At 39.8% G+C, this 21,049-nt stretch overlaps 2 protein-coding genes across 5 annotated transcripts; one reads left to right on the top strand and one right to left on the bottom strand.

Annotated features, from left to right (window-relative positions):
- Nucleotides 1–4,567: 4,567 nt before the first annotated feature.
- On the bottom strand, nt 4,568–8,953 carry LOC307040338 (uncharacterized protein). The gene is given in 4 exon segments (XM_079683067.1): nt 4,568–6,271; nt 7,443–7,625; nt 7,628–7,788; nt 8,803–8,953. Coding segments are annotated over 4 exon segments (1,410 nt in total). The 5' UTR covers nt 8,949–8,953; the 3' UTR covers nt 4,568–5,351.
- Nucleotides 8,861–20,089, top strand: gnl3 (G protein nucleolar 3). 4 transcript variants are annotated; one of them, XM_079683066.1, is made up of 15 exons: nt 8,861–8,959; nt 9,170–9,228; nt 9,403–9,546; nt 10,561–10,680; nt 10,765–10,845; nt 10,937–11,072; nt 11,203–11,306; nt 11,821–11,971; nt 12,118–12,205; nt 12,414–12,591; nt 13,157–13,299; nt 13,501–13,637; nt 13,879–14,053; nt 19,461–19,531; nt 19,611–20,089. In XM_079683066.1, the coding sequence occupies exons 1-15, from the start codon at nt 8,947–8,949 to the stop codon at nt 19,709–19,711; spliced, it is 1,701 nt and encodes a 566-aa protein (XP_079539192.1). In that variant the 5' UTR covers nt 8,861–8,946; the 3' UTR covers nt 19,712–20,089. The 4 variants fall into 4 exon arrangements, with proteins under 4 accessions (XP_079539192.1, XP_079539189.1, XP_079539191.1 ...); XM_079683063.1 differs by having other exon boundaries at nt 13,879–14,060; nt 19,465–19,531; XM_079683065.1 differs by lacking the exons at nt 19,461–19,531; nt 19,611–20,089 and adding exons at nt 14,279–14,345; nt 16,998–17,472 and having other exon boundaries at nt 13,879–14,060.
- Nucleotides 20,090–21,049: the final 960 nt, after the last annotated feature.

Here is a 21,049-nt window from a genome sequence, read left to right as displayed (position 1 = left end):
TGCCTAATGTACAGAATGTCCTGAGTTGAATGTGCAAATGTATGCCAATGATGCGGTCATCTTTGTACATGGGAAAAACACTGAAATGATCTCATCTTCCCTCTCTAATACTTTGGACAAGGTTCAACACTGGCTGAAAAACATTTGCTTACAGTTCAATGTAAAAAAAACAGTATGCATGATGTTCAGTAAACGACCAGTCAAAATCGAAGGATCCAATGTGTTTTTAAACGGAGCACAAATAGAACTAGTCTCCCACTTCAAGTATCTTGGAGTCATATTGGGCTCGAACTTGACTTTTAAGAAACATATTAAGAAAGTATCCAATACCATTAAATTCAACTTGCAACATTTTAAACAAATTAGACCTTTCTTAACTGTCAATGCTGCAAAGTCATACCTCCACTGTATGATTCTATCCCACATTGAATACTGTTTGACAAACTGGTCGTTTGCTTTTGTCCTCTCCATTAAAGGCAGCTCATTATGGAATAGCCTCCCAACTGAGATATGGAATTGTCCCACTCTCAATAGTTTTAAAGTTCAACTCAAAGAATGGTTGAGCAACAAACAAACATGTAATCAGCGCTAAATGCACTTTAATACAGGGGTATCTCCTCTTGCGCTTTATGTAGCTCTTGTATCTCCTCTTGCACTTTAGGTAGCTCTTTTATCTCCTCTTGCACTTTAGGTAGCTCTTGTATCTTCTCCTGCACTTTATATGTCAGAGCTGCTACATTGTACTGCCATGTGGTAAATGCTTGTATATGCTGCTCATGCTCTTTCTGCATATCATGTATTTATTTTTGCTGTGTATATGTTCTTAAATGTTGTATGTGAGGGACTACGGATGGAAATTAGCTAAAAGCTCAAATCCGGCATATTTACATTTTGAAGCATTAATTTTCTTAAAAATGTTCATCAATGTGCATTCTCCCTCTTCAAATAAACGATTAAATGAAATGAAACAACAAGTGCACACCATGCAACACACAAAGGTCAGGTACAGTCTTTGAATGCCCAAACATAAATGATAAGACAGCTTTCCTCTGTTCCTTCCCATCCTGAACTATATATCTATTTGTTAAACCACTTCTTACAGATAACTGCCCTGAGGCTGAAATATATTAACCTGCCGCCAGAGACCTATTTACAAATGGGATGTAGACATATATGAGACTCCTTGACTGATCTCCAGTGCCCTCTATGTTTCCAGCGTGAAGCCAACCACAAATCATATTTATGAAACTTAATATTCTTGCCAGCCTTGTGTGTTGTAAACTGACATCTTACCTGAATGCTTAAACTGGAGATCCATCAACATTTGAATAAGATCCCAGGAGAACACTCATCTCACTCAATCAATCAGCTCTGAAACCTCTGTAGCTCATAAATTACTGATGCTCTCTGCTACTTTTTAGATATAAAGAACATGGCTGATTGATCAAAATGTTCCCTTAATAGGAAGTTAGGAAACCACTGTCGGTTCCCAGGATGTTTTTGATTCAATTGTCTGACAAGAGGAGGCAACAATCCATGCTTGGGTGCACTTTTCTTAAGAATGCAATTGCAAAGGTCACTCAATAACCACCAGCTATACAAAGAAGTAGCTCAGTAGCTGATTGCAATTAAATGGGTTGGTGTTGCAAATACACAAAAGGTAGATGTTGAAAGGCCAAACAGGCTTTCATATAGTCACTTTCTATGAGATAAATAGTCCGGATGGTAAGTGGCGAATTTGACATTGGCCAGATAGCCTAAGGGAGAAGATATATTTTTTAATAATTTGAAATTGAATCACATTTTCTAGGTGTCAATTACACAACAGTATATAATTATAGACTGAAAAGCCTGCAGCTAAAGCTCACTGGAAATACAATGAAATGTTTTGACATTAAATAATTTAAATCAATGAGATACATTGATATACATTATATCATCAGACAATAACAGAGTAGAAAGCTTGGATGGTCAGATGGATTCACCTACAAGGGATGTTTAACTGCATAACTTCTGTTTGGCAGCTACTGACATTTGATATGAACAAATGAAATCCTGCATATGAACTGCTCTCATACCCTCAGTCTCCTGGTCTCATAGTATTGGACCTCCTGGCTCTTCCTGTCGTCTGCATCCACCATTTCCTGCCTGCCAGCACCTCGAGGAGACAAGGCATCTCACTGCAAATCACAAGGCTCTGACCAAATGACTCCTGGTAAGACTCCGTCATTCAACTCAATCCAGCTTTATTGTTGGCATAGAAGAATACATTGTTATGACCATGATTCATATCACAGGACTGAGTAATAATTCATATCTCAAAAACATAATTTTTCATTCATCCTGCATGATTGACTGGTGTATAAAGCTTGTTAGGGCATTCAGTCTCTCTCAATTATCCATTCTCTTCTCAGATATTAAGCTTTGAGGATGCCAAGTGTTAACATCTGTTCCAGCACTAGGTGTCATGCAATCAAATACATGTACATTAGCAGAAGACAGATAATTTATTATGAGTATATTGGCTGAATACTCAAGTCTATAACCTATTGATGGCAAATACAAATTGAAGTTATATTTATTTATTTTTCAATACGAAAATGATGTATAATTTTAGAACCAGAGCCACTCATCTCAATTTCACCAGTTTCATTTAATCAGTCAGATAAATAAATAAAGTTACATACCAGAACATTTGGCCAAAAAGGTGGAGATTTAAAAAAAGGATTGGCAAGTTCACTCTTAAAAACCATCGAGATGGAAAGTACCCCATCAGGTGTTGCATTGCTGTTACTGCAGGCGTATACATCTTTGTTATACACTATTTGAAAAAAATATGTACTGGCTGTGAGCACATAATGAGTCTGAGGATTTTTAGTGGTGTGTACATCAATGTGTTTTATTGCAGAGCAGTCGAATTTAGAGTTAAAGGTCACCCATTATACAAAATACACTTTTTCATTTATTTTATATACAAATATCCCCTCTGTGTAAAGAGATTCACAAAGTTTCGGGTAAAAAGATTCTCTCTTTTTGTCCTGATCAATCTATATAAAACCCTGTCTGAAAATGAGCTGATCAGATTTTGACAACTTGTGTCACAGTTGTGCCTGTGGGTTGTGCAACCATTCGCCAATAACCAACCAAGGTAACACCCGCCCACCTAATCACCTGAATCTCAAGAGCACTATTGGCTTATTTTTAACCAAACATCTCGCAGGCTAGATACAGAATCAGCACTTCTTAAACAGGACTGAAACAGAGGGGTTTATGGGATGCTACAATCCATGATCTGTTTGGTATTTCGAGCCAAACACTTTAGAGACATGTTTGTATATCTGACAATCTGACACCTATTATGTATTGTTGAAAAATAGTATAATCGGGGACCTTTTAAGTTGCATGACAGAAAGTATAATCTCCAATGGGCCTTTTTTAACTGCAGTCCAACTTGATTGTCAGTCACTGTATAATTGAGGTCACAGAGGGAAAAACACAGGTGCCAGTAAGCCATTATGATATGATGGATATTGACTCAATGTCACAACTAAGTGGGGCATCGTTAACGCTATAGAACCTGTAATTTAATAACCGGAGTCTGTCTATAGAATTTCCAGTCCCCGAAGAGACTCCAGGTTTTCCTCTGTGTATCAAGTAGGCCGATAGCAGGGATCATCAGCTCCATTTCACATTATCTCCGTTTGCATATAATACAAGACAATTGCAAAAGATACTCAATTGCTAGTTTATTAAAAAATAACATTTAATACGCCATGAGACAACACTGTACATTAGTGTGTGCAGGGGGAGCATAGGTGTTCCCGAGAATACTGTGAGTGTAGGGTTGCTGGTCGGCTGTGAGGTCGTGCTGAAGTTGTCTCATGCTGCATTCATCACGCTTTAAGGGTTCACTGGTGTGCGACCCAGAGCAACAACTGAGCTCTGACACACTCTGTCACACATTTTATTTAGTTCCTCTTCTTGCAGGACATTCAGATGCAAATTTCGATTTTTCTGCTACAAGCAGGGACAGATTCCATGAGAAAACTCACAAACCCTGAGCTTCTGACTTTTGAAAAAGGTGTTTCAAATCAGACGTTAGTATTTCTGGTATGCCCTCTTGTTATGAATGCAGCATTAGTCCTGAGAGGAGAAAGGAGACTGTAGGGTCAGGATCAGTCCAAGGTGGGCAGTGGAAGTGTGTGATTCCATGAAAAATCAATCATCAGGTCTGAAAATCAACCATATTCGAGGCAGCTCCCATGTGAATGAACATTGAGGTGGAAACATAGGTGAACGTAAATCTTTTCAGACTGAGACCCCTGAAGAAAAGTTCAGCTATCACTGTACAGCCCTAGTATAGAGTGAATTTCAGCACCTTCTTAAACAGATGCAATAGTGCATGTCATACAAAAAAAAAGAAGACACCATTAGAATCCAAAATGAACGATAGACTAGTGGTACTTTACAAAATATCACATTAGTTCATTAAATAGTGGAGCAGTCTCACAATAGATCAATCCATATTTCAATGGACCACATGAAGCACTGACAATGTGAGATGGCAGTGTTTAGCTGTGCATTTATGTAACAGACAGCACTCAACAAATTCAAATAATGACTAAGAAAGGAGGTAAGTGCGAGGTCAGACTTCTTGTGTACTTCAGTCAAGTCCACAGTTTCAAGCTGCATTTCAGTGGCTTTTTGTTCACCTGAACTTAGTGCCTTTTTTTAATTGCTACATAAAAAAAACTACTGGCAGTTTTAGTCTTAACCAGATGACATACAGGTTTCATTTGGCAGGCCATTAGTTCTCTATTAATTGAGAAAAATGGGGATCATTTCATGTACTGACTTCTCCTTTTAGGACCTAAAATAAGTATTACAAGAAAGGTGTCAAGTCTGCAGATTTGAAACTGAACTGTAGACTGATGAATATGAAATGACAGGTTAGTATTAAGCCATGACCGTGTTAAACATTGTTGCATTTCTTAATGCATTTCAGTTTCAAGGCATATGTGGAAGACTTCATCATGCTAATTATGACTAAGGAAAGTCTACATCATTCAGAAAAGTCTAGCTAATAACTCAACTCTGTTAAGAGATGTAATACTCCAGTTACAGGTGAAAAAAAAATAAGTAGATGACATACTAAACTGGCTAATAAAACTTTTGTTGAGGGAATATGGTTCGGAGAAGTGGTAGATAAGAAACGTTCTCTATGAGTTGCAGAATCCCTAGTTTTTTAGAAAGTAGGAAGAAAAAAGAATTTTTTTATTGGCAGCGTTTTTAGCTTTTTGTAGGTAAATATCCCTCATCAATAGGAGTCACAAACTGGATCAGCACTAACATCATTGCCCTGAGAAGTATGTTCCCTCGCGGCTATGGGTCTGGAGATGCCTTTTGATTTTGTCAGAGCGGCTGAAGCACTTCCCACACACAGGGCAACTGTATGGCTTCTCCCCAGTGTGGATTCTCATGTGTACCTTCAAGTGAGCCATCTGTGTGAAGCCCTTTCCACAAATCTGGCAGCGGAATGGTTTTTCTCCCGTGTGACTACGCTGGTGCTCCTGCAGTCTGCCCGAGGAGCTGCAGCATTTCCCACATACTCCACAGCGGTAAGGTTTTTCTCGAGTGTGCACTTGTACATGCACATGCAGATGGCCAGCATGACTAAACGCCTCCCCACAGACTTTGCAGCTAAAGGAAGATATTTGGCCTTGTAGGGGCGATTTTTGATGAGGGCAGTCCACGGCATTGGCTCCTTGATTGCGCATTTGAGAGGCCTGCCCTCTGTTAGCACCAGCTCCATTTCCCTTAGCACCAACCATCTGTCCTCCATTCTCTACCCCAATAATGTCAATGTTGTTCTCATTCGAGCAGTTTGGGTTGACTGGTGCGAGGGGCTGGGCGCCGCTGTTGGAGGAAGTAGAGCCTCTGTGGGCTCCTCCACTCTCCACCTTCACGTGTCTCGAGGACCCCCGAGATGCAGGATCCCTCTCCCTGTTCTCCACACCTTGACTCTGAGGAAGGTTGGATGTGTGCGGGCCTTCCTGGGGATATTCATTCACAACACGAGGGGGAGTAAACATGTTCTCGGGTGTGGTGCAAGAGCCATGACCACGAAGCTGATCATCTCCTTGGACGGGCCGGAGATCTCTTTTATCCTTAATCTGAATTGGGATGCGCTCTTCATGCCCCATGCTGGGACTCCACTCACGACGGGGATGCTCACCATCCTCCTCTTCCAACAGCACCATGGACGGACGATCTGAGAACACAACACAAGGAAAAGGTTCAGATGAAAATATTCACGTCATTGTTTTTTGGTAAACCACCCCTTCACAACACATATGTTTACATGAAAAATGCTGAGCTGAACTTACTGTCCTGTTAACTTAAACAACAAACAAACAAACTACATATTTTAATTCAGCTTTGCAGACCTGGTCCTTCATGGATGTAAGCTTCTATGTCTTCTGTGAGCACTAAAATAATTCAAGTTTCCAACAATATCCGATAGACAAAGTGTTAAGAGTATTTAAACTTTGAATATAAATATCTAATTGAAATCTGTAGCAGTGGTGAAACACAACATGTCTTAGTTGTAACTAAGCTGTCCAATAAACAGTACTGCACTACTGTTTGCCCCAGGATATTGTCTAGCCTCCTGGATCAATTATCAATTAAGTTTAGTTTCAAAAATCAGGGGCTGCTAAGCAATACTTTTTCATTTAATGTTTTTAAGTCTTCTACAAAACAGTCCATGTAAATACCGGGGAAACCCTTGAGATTGTAAGGATTGTGTACCATTAATCACAGTAGATGTAATTGAGACATTTAACCATTTTAAAACAAAAAGATAGATGTCAGGTGAAAGTTTATGTAAACATGTTGTACAAACTGGTCTAAATATAAGAGTACTTGGCGTATTTACACTCAAAATAAACAATGGCACCTTGGGCAACACTTGCAGTAGTTTCAGCCATAAGTTTACTGTGTGGTTAGAGTTGTACTATATTGGAGTAAACAAAAACAAACACTGTGACACAACAAGTGATTATTATGAAAAAAATGTTTGCCGTTGTGTGCAGTTGTATCTGTCAGATAAATCATGAATAAGAACACTGAATACGTATAAACGCACACTAGTATGCAGTTTAAGCTACATGCTAAACCATGTATAGGCTAACCTAGCTGGTTGCTAACGAACAAAGGTTGCTACGCGCTAGCCGCTCCACAACAACAGCAGCTAAAGTCAACTAGCTTGCTAAAGTTAACTTGTTTGGAAGTGAGTCAACATCCTTCTGACAGTATTTGGTGTGTTGTGACATTTATTTTTTAGGTGGTCATTTCCCTTTTACTACCAAATGCCACCACAAGACTTGGCAGACTGTAAATAAAGGGGCGCAACTGCACTGTTAGCTTTTTGCGGAGCTAACCTGGCCATATTTCGATCCCAGCGTCTCGCAGCCTGCGTCTCAAATGATCGTTCTCCCGCTCCCTGATCGCTATCTCCTCCTGGTACTCCAAAATAGTATCCTCGACAGATTTGTATATCTCCTGTGCAGCGAGCATGAGACGCTCAGTCAAAAAGACGTTTAAAAACTGCAGTTTGGTCATTGTCTTGGGTTGCACGGAGCATTCGCTGTTCTCCAAAATGGACCAAAAAAGATGCTCGACCCAATCACGTGACCCGGAATTATGTCTTCTCCGCTTGCTGCTCCTTCTTCATCGTTCCCCCAAGATTGTCTGTGACCCATCCATGCTGTGACCCCACTGATTGTGCTAGATTTTGGAGTTGCAGAGGCGACGGATTTGGGTTAGTTTCGGCTTTGAATGCTGTAACGTAACACTAATTAGGTCACTGAATATGGTGTTACACCTGCTGCCATCACCGTAACAGAAAAAGACAGTAGCCTATATTTTATACTAATGCACTATGACATTATAAATCTGTTATTTCAAGGCTGATTATTTAATAGGGCATAACATGTCAAAGGGCCATGTAATATCATTACATTTGAACGGATGCACACTTTTGTGGTTCTCATATCAAGCACACCCACTGAACAAGCTTTGAAATTATACATCAAGACCAAACAAAGCATTCTGTATCTCATTTTGAAAATGTTCTGAGTAATAAGAAGTCCCAAATACAAACAACATAGTGTGGGAAGTTGGGAACTACATCATTGTCTATACAGGATAGTTTGTGGACACCATCATCGCAGTAAAGAGAGACTTTTATAAATTGTGTTTGAAAACCAAATTAGAATATTAGCTCACTGCAGGGGCACAGTCATAAATATTTGAAAAACAAGTAACACCTATGCGAAATTAAATACCCAAAAATATTTAATTTCATTTTTATAACGTTTCCCTTTTCTATATTTCTTCGACTTTTGCAGGACTTAATAACAAGGGAATGATTTCAAATGAATTTTTTATGTGAATTTGTAGATTATTGTTTCATCACCAATTAATTAATTAATTAATTAATTAATTAGGTAAACAGGTGGCATGACCTGGAAGTCTGGCTTCCTTGCATTTTAATACATTTCATTTTTATTTGTTTAATTCTTTATTTGTGTTCACATAGTATTTATAGCATTCTGCTCAGTTACCAGCCCTATCTTTTTTAGTGACTCAAACATGTCAAACAAACCAACGTACAATACATATGGAGATTTACAAGCGAAAAACTAAACAAACAGGAAAACAATAAAACATTTCTTAATAACATTTGTATAAATATATAAGAATGATACTCTGAAATGATTAAAGTGGTTAAAGTCTCACGCTTGAACACTTGTACTCCAGCTCGCCAGGCGGCGGGACAGGTGCCGTGTCGCTGACAAAAGCGGAAATGACGTAGCGTCAAATTTGCGCACTGCTCCACGTGTGAGAGCAGAAAAAGCACATTGGCAGATCCACAGCTCCACCATGAAGCGACCAAGTAAGTGCGCACTGATAGCTATGTTAAATGTATATGTAAGCTTATTTAAAAACAACTAGTTAATTCTGTATGATTTGGTTGATTCTCCCAGCTAATAAACTATATGTTGATTGCCAAAAAAAACACAATTTGTCAGTCTGATTTAGCCTCGTTTTAGGGTAACGTTGACTGACCGACGCATAACTATTTTTTGTCTTTTTTTGTCTTCAGAGTTAAAGAAAGCAAGCAAGCGGGTGTCGTGCTCCCAACGCTATAAAATACAGAAAAAGGTAAGTGTCTGACTTTTTATAATACTTTCCTGTAAAGATACAGGTTCGCATGTGTTTACACCATGAGGCCTATGTGAACGAGGCTGCTAACGTTAATGACACCCACATGCCTTACTCGTTTAGATTTTTTAAATTGTTTTTAAAATAATTCTTTACATTATGTTGTGTGTTTAGGTCAAGGATCACACCAGAAAACTAAGAAAAGAGTTAAAGAAGAAAGGAGGAGCGAGCAAAAGGCCTAAGAAGGATCTCGGCGTGCCCAACAGCGCTCCCTTCAAAGAGGAGGTCCTCCGCGAGGCCGAGCAGAGGAGGCAAGAGGTGGGCATCATGCGTACTCTATTATATATTCATAATGGAGATATGTGCCAATATACAAAATCAATGTAACATTACATTAAATTGAATTTGTAGTAAATGCATACACTACAACACACTATAAATAAGACTTGTGTTTACATACTGTGCATTTATATTAGCTTTAATGATTAAATGGAGATGCTTTATCGGTGAAAAATGTGATATAAAATATTTGTCTAGATTAATATAGTTTAAGTTGCAATACCACCATTATCTTTTCTTAAGATTCTGTGAATAATGCATCTGAATTTTTTTTTTTTTGGACTATACATTTGGATCCATTTCATTTAGCTGACACGACTTGCAATTACAGGGACATTCTCCCTGGATTAACTAAGGGCACACTAGTGGTGGTGTTCCAGGCGGGATTTGAACTCTCAATCTTCCGATCTTCAGCTCACCTCACTATCCATTAGACCACCACTACTAGATACACGACTTACAACATATGATTGATTTATAAAATTATACTTGACCATATCTACCAAGTTGACAGATTAACTGTTTTCCCTGAGCTTTATTTCAAAAACGCGTATGGACACTTAATCTGCTAAAACATTAGAAATAATAATGAATATTGGTTAGTATTGCCTTAAAAGCTCCGGGCTATACAGTTGGATGAGAATAATGCTCCAATAGAATCGAAAAAGTGAAACTATTTGTGCTCCAATGCAACCACCAGGTGGCCCCGAACAGTGTGGATCTTTAGAAGACAGTTTGCTCTTATATCACAGATGATTATATCTTTACTAGCCTAAGCCTAGCCTGTGTTTCAAAACATGCAGAACTTTAATAAATAAACTAATACTACCCTACTTTGCAACTTTTTGTTACAACAAGATGGCTGGTACTTGCTCTAGAGGTTTACGGTGTTACTTAACCAGTATTTTGGCAATGTGTACCCCACAGTTGTTCACATTTTGATATAATAGTTTTTAGCTGTTGTATTTATTGTTCATGTTTTCTTTCTTGCAGATTGACGAAATAAAAGACAAAAAAAAACAAGCAAAAAAAGTGGAGCGGGCCCAGAAGAGAAAAAGGGAGAAAGTTACCGGTAAAAAAGAAACGGAACCCAAAGCCAAGAAGCCTCTACAGGTAAAAAGGCAAACTTTTAAATATTTATTCAGTAACACATTTTTATCACTTAATTTGATTGTTTTGGGTGTTTTCTTTCCATAGGAAGTGGTTGTCGAACAGCCAGAGAAAGAGCTCGGCCCAGACAAGGGCTCAAAACAGTACCTTTGCGCTGAATTAAATAAGGTAACACTTTACAATCCAAGTCAGTGTTTTATTGTAGAAAAAAAAGGTTTTGACTTGATATTTAACCTGCTCTCCCTTGAATTTCTTTCAGGTAATTGATGCATCTGATGTAGTAATAGAAGTGCTTGATGCACGTGATCCAATGGGGTGCCGGTGTCCACAGCTGGAGGAGGCGGTGCTGCAGAGGGGAGGCAACAAGAAACTGCTGTTGGTTTTAAGCAAAATAGGTAAATGGACATGAGATGCTGCAATATGATTTAAAGTCAAGCGAGTATACATAAACACTGAGGGTTTTTGGATTTAAATAAGTTGTCTGGACTCTAAATGTTTTTTTTTTTTTATTATCTTTTGTTGTAGATCTGGTACCAAAGGAAAATGTGGAGAAGTGGATCCAGTGCTTACAGCTGGAGTTTCCAGTTGTGGTGTTCAAAGCATCACAACAGATCCAGGACAAAACAGTGGTAAGGGGTAACATTTTATGTTTGTCATCAATAACGCATGTTTAGATCTGCAATTTATAAGGCTTGATCCAATAAAAGGTTGTTGTTTTTTGGCTTTTCTTTTAGAAACATGTCAGGTTTTGGATGCATTACCCATCCTAGTTAAGTTCAAGCCTTTGTGCTATGGGCATCTAAACGCATGTTTGTCAAATCCATCTTTTTTTTTAATTCATGGGAATGTGTAAGGAGTTTAGAAAATACTTCTACTAATTTTGTGTTTATACATTAGTGTAATCTGGAGGACTGAGAAGGTTAAGCAGCCTGCAGTGCTGCTATAACTGGTTATAGCCTCCTAAAGTAACTCACTAACCACTCAATTCAGTGGCTCTGTCATATAAGCAGAGCTGATGTGTAGTGTGTTTGTGAACAAAACAAAGATTTATTTTCCAATAAATGCTGTTATTTACAAAGACTATCAGCAATAAAAGGAGAATCTTGACGGTAATTAACATTGTTTTTTCTGTGTCACCATCAGCGAGCCAGGAAGAGCAGGATAGTAGCCTCCAATGAAGTCCTGGACAGATCCCGAGCAGCAGCCTGCTCTGGAAACGTCTGTCTCAGCGAATTCCTGTCAAGTTATGCTACTAAAATGGAGAATGAGGCTCAACTCAAAGTGGGCGTAGTAGGTAAGCACAATAAAAATCACTTAATTGGCTTATTTCGCTCTGCGGTATAAATATACTTAACTGATTATAGTCTTCATTTCTTTCCATTTTCTTGAAGTGTGTAATCTGAATGCTTATCTTTGATGCAATATCCTCTTTGCCTTCAGGTTTTCCTAATGTGGGAAAAAGCAGTCTCATCAACAGTATGAAGGGGATCCTCGCATGCAATGCTGGAGTCAAGAGAGGCATCACAAAGTGAGTGGCAAATGAGCATAAAATGCTCCTAACACAACTCAAGCTTTTTCTCTGGGTTTAGCATCATCACGCCTATTTAGCAGAATTGCAAACGTGTTCTGCTTTCGTGAAGGATTCTGTCCAAATTGTACAAAGTGATAATTAACTTTCCCCTTTTTTCTTATTTAGTATCCCAATAATGAAATGTTTCCTGTTCCCACCTTATCAGATCCATGCAGGAGGTGCACATCCTGAAGAACGTGAAGCTAATAGACAGCCCTGGCATCATGGCGGCGCCGTCCAACCCGCCAGCCTCCATGGCTCTGAGGAGCCTGCAGGTGGAGGAGGGGGGTGTCAGCGCGCATGAGGCGGTCAGGACTCTTCTCAAACAGTGTGACCATAGCCAGGTAAGAGGAGTTCCATCACTGGAGAGATTTCTTCTTTAATTGATGCATTTATCAGATGAATTTGGGTGTTTTTATTTCCCTTTTTTTAAAGGGTGACATTTTATATTTGTGATCAATGACGTGTGTTTAGATCTGAAATGTATAATGCTTATACGAAAAGCAGTTGATCAAGGTCCAAAGTTGTTGTTTTTTGGCATTCCTTTTCTTTTAGAAACATGTCAGCTTTTGGATGCATTACCCATCCTAGTTAAGTTCAAGCCTTTGGGCTATGGGCATCTAAACGCATGTTCGCTCAAATCCAGCTTTTCTGCAGCATATTTTAAATGAATGGAAATGTTTAAGGAGTTTAGAAAAAACTGTGTTTATACATTAGTGTAATCTGGAGGACTGAGAAGGTTGAGCAGCCTGCAGTGCTGCTATAACTGGTTATAGCCTCCTAAAGTAACTCACTAACCACTCTATTCAGTGGCTCTGTCATATAAGCAGAGCTGATGTGTAGTGTGTTTGTGAACAAAACAAAGATTTATTTTCCAACATATTAATTTCAGCCTTCTTGTGGTTTCAGATCATGCTTCAATATAATGTCTCAGACTTCAGAAACTCCCTGGAGTTTTTGACGTTGTTGGCCAAAAAGCGTGGATATCTTCAGAAGGGGGGGGTCCCCAACGCAGAGCAGGCGTCCACGGCTTTCCTCGATGACTGGACAGGGTGAGTGTTTTTATTTTTTTTGCTGAAGGATGCTTGATCAGTGTGGAAATGAGGACACAACGCAAATCTGAATAATATGAAGACTTCTAATCCAACTCTGATCCCAACACTGTGGAGGATAATGCAACTATTCTAATGTAAAGAGAAGGGAGTGCTACTGTATGTCAGGCTCACAGAGCTGTCTTTGTTTTGTCTCCTCAGAGCTAAGCTAAGCTATCACTGCAAGGCATCGGAGAACCACGACCTCCCAGCCTACATGTCCGCTGCTGTTGTGGCTGAGATGCAGACCGGCTGGGATCTGGACAGTCTAAAAACGGGCAACGAGGGAACTCTGAAAGGTAATGGGGTTTTTGATTCTTCTATCAGCAATTTAAAATCTGCAGACCCCTCTTATTAAATTGTAAGGGGCAGAGCATGGGGATGGGATGTATCACTTGGTCTTCTTCATGTATGATGTAATGAGCCACACGGCCTCTAGGGGCCATTAATGGGCTTGTAGACCCATCTGTGTGCTGTAGCTTCTAATAACATGTAGTCACTTCTGTCTCTGTTGACTGTCAACATTTTGCTTTTTTTCAGATGTAAAATGTCCAAGCCAAGCCGGCAGTATAGGCTTAACTTCTAAGGGCCCGACTGCAGGCCTACTGAGAGTTGAGGACGTCACTGAAGAAAAACCCCTGCTGAGAGTTGTTGAAATCTTTGTAGGAAAACCTGCTGATGCAGCCTCAGAGAGAGCAGAGCAGAATGATGAGAAGAATCAGGTAACTATAGAAGTGCTTTATTATTCCTTTTAGAAACTACCAGAATACACAGCTGCCTTTTTAAGAATGCTAGCTGTCTGGTCTGCTGGAAATGAGGACAAAAAACGCAAGCCTGAATAATATGAAGACTTCTAATCCAACTCTGATCCTGCTGTCTGGACTTTCTGTGTATTCTGAGGTTTGTTGGACTTTAGTTGAACTATCTGCTTTTCTCTCAGCCTGAACCGACTCCAGAGGAGGTAACAGAGGCAAATGGGACACAAGCCGAGGAGCCTCCGATTAAAAGTAAGTTCTGTTTGACACTTCCTTTTTATTACCAAATGCTCTCCCAGCATTAGCATTATTTTAATGTCTTGCCTTGTCTTCCAGGAAACCCAGGCCGTGTGCATTTTGAGTCTGTCCCCGTCGACATGAGCGTCTCTGCGGCTTCAACAGGAGACGCCTATGACTTCAACACAGACTTTAACTGAGCTCTGCCTTCTTTGTGTGGAAGACATGCAGACCTTGATATGTCGGCATTCAAGGACAAGCTGACTGCAAGGCGGACTGTTGGGGTGCCTTTGACTACAAAGTGTCTGGCAAAGTTGATTCAGAATGATTTTGAAGTTTACGTGGTTTTGCCCCTTCAATTCTGAATCTGGAAGAAACTGGCACCGTGTCCAGATGAGGACTGACCTTCTTTCAGTTGTTTAGGACAAACGACTGCCCAGCAAATAGACGAATATATCCACAGACGTGTTCTCCCAGATGTTGTCTTAAATGTCCAGAGGTCATTTGTAGTAATATTCATGCTAAATATTGTATATAGACGATGTACTATAAATGTAATAAACCCTTTACAAAGCCTATATCATTCATCACTGCCTTATTCCAAAACCGAGAATTTACAATATAGCAGTTTCATGCTATGTTCTTCTTGTGACTCCCATTCCATTACTCTTTTCAGGAAGTATTGCAACAAATCATGGACTGATCTTGCAAATGGCAAATTCTGAAAGACAACAAAACATTTAAATGATGTATTTCATTTCCTCTACAAAGGATGACAGATATTTACGCCAGCAAGTCAATTGCCTTTCAATGTTTGTTCAGTGGTCTGCTTATTAGGTTATATAAAACCTGTCGGACAATACAGTACTGAATTCCTGTTCATTTATAGAAGTGAAATTGATAGGTGGGAGGATCTTGACATTACAAATCCCACTAAATATTTCAGAATAACTTTTAAATGTTGAATGGAAAGGCTGCTCTAATATCAGGGCGACTGTCCATATCTTGTCAGATAAAGTAGATTTCTGAATCATTTTGAACTTACTTTTTGATTAGTCTGTGTTTTTGCCTTTTCTTCAATTTCTGAAACTGGAAGACCTTGGGACAGTGTCCAGACGAGGACTCACCTTTTTATCCTAGATGTTTTTCAGCTTTCTAGGACAAATCAGTGCCCACCAAATGGACTTGCATCTGTTGGCGAGGTCAGCGTGCACGAGGCGGTCCGGACTCTGCTCAAACAGTGGGTCCACAGCCAGGTAAGAGGAGTTCCATCACTGGAGAGATTTCTTTTTTAATTGTTTCATTTGTTGGATGGATTTCGGTGTTTTCCTTTCCCTTTAAAGGGTAACATGTTTGTGATCAATAACGCGTGTTTAGATCTGCAATTTATAATGCTTATATGAAAAGCAGTTGATCAAGGTCCAAAGTTGTTCTTTTTGGCATTCCTTTTCTTTTAGAAACATGTCAGCTTTTGGATACATGTTTGCTCAAATCCAGCTTTTCTGCAGTATATTTTAAATGAATGGAAATGTTTAAGGAGTTTAGAAAAAACGGCTACTACTTTTGTGTTTATACATTATTGTAATCTGGAGGACTGAGAAGGTTGCGCAGCCTGAGTGCTGCTATAACTGGTTATAGCCTCCTAAAGTAGCACTTACCTCTCAATTCAGTGGCTCTGTCATATAAGCAGAGCTGATGTGTGGTGTGTTTGTGAACAAAACAAAGATTTATTTTCCAACATATTAATTTCAGCGTCCTTGTGGTTTCAGATCATGCTTCAATATAATGTCCCCGACTTCAGAAACTCCCTGGAGTTTTTGACGTTGTTGGCCAAGAAGCGTGGATATCTTCAGAAGGGGGGGGTCCCCAACGCAGAGCAGGCGTCCACAGCTTCCCTCGATGACTGGACAGGGTGAGTGTTTTTATTTATTTTGCTGAAGGATGCTTGATCAGTGTGGAAATGAGGACACAACGCAAGTCTGAATAATATGAAGACTTCTAATCCAACTCTGATCCCAACACTGTGGAGGATAATGCAACTATTCTAATGTAAAGAGAAGGGAGTGCTACTGTATGTCAGGCTCACAGAGCTGTCTTTGTTTTGTCTCCTCAGAGCTAAGCTAAGCTATCACTGCAAGGCATCGGAGAACCACGACCTCCCAGCCTACATGCCAAGCCGGCAGTATAGGCTTAAGCTCTAAGGGCCCGGCTGCAGGCCTACTGAGAGTTTAGGACGTCACTGAGGAAAAACCTGCTGATGCAGCCTCAGAGAGAGCAGAGCAGAATGATGAGAATCAGGTAACTATAGGAGTGTTTTATTATTCCTTTTAGAAACTACCAGAATACACAGCTGCCTTTTTAAGAATGCTAGCTGTCTTGTCTGCTGGAAATGAGGACAAAAAACGCAAGCCTGAATAATATGAAGACTTCTAATCCAACTCTGATCCTGCTGTCTGGACTTTCTGTGTATTCTGAGGTTTGTTGGACTTTAGTTGAACTATCTGCTTTTCTCTCAACCTGAACAGACTCCAGAGGAGGTAACAGAGGCAAATGGGACACAAGCCGAGGAGCCTCCGATTAAAAGTAAGTTCTGTTTGAAACTTCATTTTTATTCCCAAATGCTCTCCCAGCATTAGCATTATTTTAATGCCTTGCCTTGTCTTCCAGGAAACCCAGGCCGTGTGCAGTTTGAGTCTGTCCCCGTCGACATGAGCGTCTCTGCGGCTTCAACAGGAGACGCCTATGACTTCAACACAGACTTTAACTGAGCTCTGCCTTCTTTGTGTGGAAGACATGCAGACCTTGATATGTCGGCATTCAAGGACAAGCTGGTTGCAAGGCGGACTGTTGGGGTGCCTTTGACTACAAAGTGTCAGGCAAAGTTCAGAATGATTTTGAAGTTTACGTGGTTTTGCCCCTTCAATTCTGAATCTGGAAGAAACTGGCACCGTGTCCAGATGAGGACTGACCTTCTTTCAGTTGTTTAGGACAAACGACTGCCCAGCAAATAGACGAATATATCCACAGACGTGTTCTCCCAGATGTTGTCTTAAATGTCCAGAGGTCATTTGTAATAATATTCATGCTAAATATTGTATATAGACGATGTACTATAAATGTAATAAACCCTTTACAAAGCCTATATCATTCATCACTGCCTTATTCCAAAACCGAGAATTTACAATATAGCAGTTTCATGTTATGCTCTTCTTGTGACTCCCATTCCATTACTCTTTTCAGGAAGTATTGCAACAAATCATGGACTGATCTTGCAAATGGCAAATTCTGAAAGACAACAAAACATTTAAATGATGTATTTCATTTCCTCTACAAAGGATGACAGATATTTACGCCAGCAAGTCAATTGCCTTTCAATGTTTGTTCAGTGGTCTGCTTATTAGGTTATATAAAACCTGTCGGACAATACAGTACTGAATTCCTGTTCATTTATAGAAGTCAGATTGATAGGTGGGAGGATCTTGATATTACAAATCCCACTAAATATTTCAGAATAACTTTAAAATGTTGAATGGAAAGGCTGCTCTAATATCAGGGCGACTGTCCATATCTTTTCAGATAAAGTAGATTTCTGAGTCATTTTGAACTTGCTTTTTGATTAGTCTGTGTTTTTGCCTTTTCTTCAATTTCTGAATCTGGAAGACCTTGGGACAGTGTCCAGACGAGGACTCACCTTTTTATCCTAGATGTTTTTCAGCTTTCTAGGACAAATCAGTGCCCACCAAATGGACTTGCATCTGTCAGCGGAGTCAGCGTGCACGAGGCGGTCCGGACTCTGCTCAAACAGTGGGTCCACAGCCAGGTAAGAGGAGTTCCATCACTGGAGAGATTTCATTTTTAATTGTTTCATTTGTTGGATGGATTTCGGTGTTTTCCTTTCCCTTTAAAGGGTAACATGTTTGTGATCAATAACGCGTGTTTAGATCTGCAATTTATAATGCTTATACGAAAAGCAGTTGATCAAGGTCCAAAGTTGTTCTTTTTGGCATTCCTTTTCTTTTAGAAACATGTCAGCTTTTGGATGCATTACCCATCCTAGTTAAGTTCAAGCCTTTGTGCTATGGGCATCTAAACACATGTTCGCTCAAATCCAGCTTTTTTGCAGCATATTTTAAATGAATGGAAATGTTTAAGGAGTTTAGAAAAAACGGCTACTACTTTTGTGTTTATACATTATTGTAATCTGGAGGACTGAGAAGGTTGCGCAGCCTGAGTGCTGCTATAACTGGTTATAGCCTCCTAAAGTAGCACTTACCTCTCAATTCAGTGGCTCTGTCATATAAGCAGAGCTGGTGTGTGGTGTGTTTGTGAACAAAACAAAGATTTATTTTCCAACATATTAATTTCAGCGTCCTTGTGGTTTCAGATCATGCTTCAATATAATGTCCCCGACTTCAGAAACTACCTGGAGTTTTTGACGTTGTTGGCCAAAAAGCGTGGATATCTTCAGAAGGGGGGGGTCCCCAACGCAGAGCAGGCGTCCACGGCTTTCCTCAATGACTGGACAGGGTGAGTGTTTTTATTTTTTTTGCTGAAGGATGCTTGATCAGTGTGGAAATGAGGACACAACGCAAGTCTGAATAATATGAAGACTTCTAATCCAACTCTGATCCCAACACTGTGGAGGATAATGCAACTATTCTAAATTAAAGAGAAGGGAGTGCTACTGTATGTCAGGCTCACAGAGCTGTCTTTGTTTTGTCTCCTCAGAGCTAAGCTAAGCTATCACTGCAAGGCATCGGAGAACCACGACCTCCCAGCCTACATGCCAAGCCGGCAGTATAGGCTTAACCTCTAAGGGCCCGGCTGCAGGCCTACTGAGAGTTTAAGACGTCACTGAGGAAAAACCTGCTGATGCAGCCTCAGAGAGAGCAGAGCAGAATGATGAGAAGAATCAGGTAACTATAGAAGTGTTTTATTATTCCTTTTAGAAACTACCAGAATACACAGCTGCCTTTTTAAGAATGCTAGCTGTCTGGTCTGCTGGAAATGAGGACAAAAAACGCAAGCCTGAATAATATGAAGACTTCTAATCCAACTCTGATCCTGCTGTCTGGACTTTCTGTGTATTCTGAGGTTTGTTGGACTTTAGTTGAACTATCTGCTTTTCTCTCAGCCTGAACAGACTCCAGAGGAGGTAACAGAGGCAAATGGGACACAAGCAGAGGAGCCTCCGATTAAAAGTAAGTTCTGTTTGAAACTTCATTTTTATTACCAAATGCTCTCCCAGCATTAGCATTATTTGAATGTCTTGCCTTCCAGGAAACCCAGGCCGTGTGCAGTTTGAGTCTGTCCCCGTCGACATGAGCGTCTCTGCGGCTTCAACAGGAGACGCCTATGACTTCAACACAGACTTTAACTGAGCTCTGCCTTCTTTGTGTGGAAGACATGCAGACCTTGATATGTCGGCATTCAAGGACAAGCTGACTGCAAGGCGGACTGTTGGGGTGCCTTTGACTACAAAGTGTCAGGCAAAGTTGATTCAGAATGATTTTGAAGTTTACGTGGTTTTGCCCCTTCAATTCTGAATCTGGAAGAAACTGGCACCGTGTCCAGATGAGGACTGACCTTCTTTCAGTTGTTTAGGACAAACGACTGCCCAGCAAATAGACGAATATATCCACAGAAGTGTTCTCCCAGATGTTGTCTTAAATGTCCAGAGGTCATTTGTAATAATATTCATGCTAAATATTGTATATAGACGATGTACTATAAATGTAATAAACCCTTTACAAAGCCTATATCATTCATCACTGCCTTATTCCAAAACCGTGAATTTACAATATTATAGCAGTTTCATGCTATGTTCTTCTTGTGACTCCATTTCATTACTCTTTTCAGGAAGTATTGCAACAAATCATGGACTGATCTTGCAAATGGCAAATTCTGAAAGACAACAAAACATTTAAACGATGTATTTCCTTTCATCTACAAAGGATGACAGATATTTACACCAGCAAGTCAATTGCCTTTCAATGTTTGTTCAGTGGTCTGCTTATAAGGTTATATAAAACCTGTCGGACAATACAGTACTGAATTCCTGTTCATTTATAGAAGTCAAATTGATAGGTGGGAAGATCACAATATTGCAAATCACACTAAATATTTCAGATAAACTTTGAAATGTTGGATGGAAAGGCTGCTCTCTACTTCTAAGTCACCCTCTCTAATGTCAGGGTGACATTGTCCACATCTTGTCAGGCAAAGTAGATTTTTGAATCATTTTTGACTACTCTGTTTTTGCCTTTTCTTCAATTTCTGAATCTGGAAGACCTTGGGACTGTCCAGACGAGGACTCACCTTTTTATCCGAGACGTCTTTCAGCTGTCTAGGACAAATCAGTGCCCGTCAAATGGACTTGTATCTGTCATCGTGGTCTCGTGCTCATGAACACATCCACTGACTTCTTCTCCCAGAAGTTGTTAAAAGATTACCCGTCTTAAATGTCCTGATGTCATTAGTAATGTTCATGCCAAATAATGTTTATAGACAATGTACTATAAATGTACTAAACCCATAACAAAGCCTAAATATTTTACAGTCAAACACAAAACCTTGAATTTACAATATAGCAGTTTCATGCTGTTGCATCCTATGAACGGCGTTCTTCCTGTGACCGCAATTTCGTACCCGTTTTCAGGAAGTATTGCAAAAAAACATAGCATGATCTTGGAAAGGGCAAATGTTGAGATAACTACAAA

This window comes from Notothenia rossii (assembly GCF_949606895.1).
Source record: "Notothenia rossii genome assembly, chromosome: 5".
In the NCBI taxonomy this organism is placed as follows: Eukaryota; Metazoa; Chordata; class Actinopteri; order Perciformes; family Nototheniidae; genus Notothenia; species Notothenia rossii.
This window is presented reverse-complemented; position numbering and strand designations above follow the sequence as displayed.

Excerpts from the sequence above, each read along its gene's own strand:
- gnl3 (XM_079683063.1), top strand. Across the intron at positions 10,846-10,936 it reads TTTGCGCTGAATTAAATAAG|GTAATTGATGCATCTGATGT; the intron begins GTAACACTTTAC and ends AATTTCTTTCAG. Across the intron at positions 11,307-11,820 it reads AGATCCAGGACAAAACAGTG|CGAGCCAGGAAGAGCAGGAT; the intron begins GTAAGGGGTAAC and ends TGTCACCATCAG.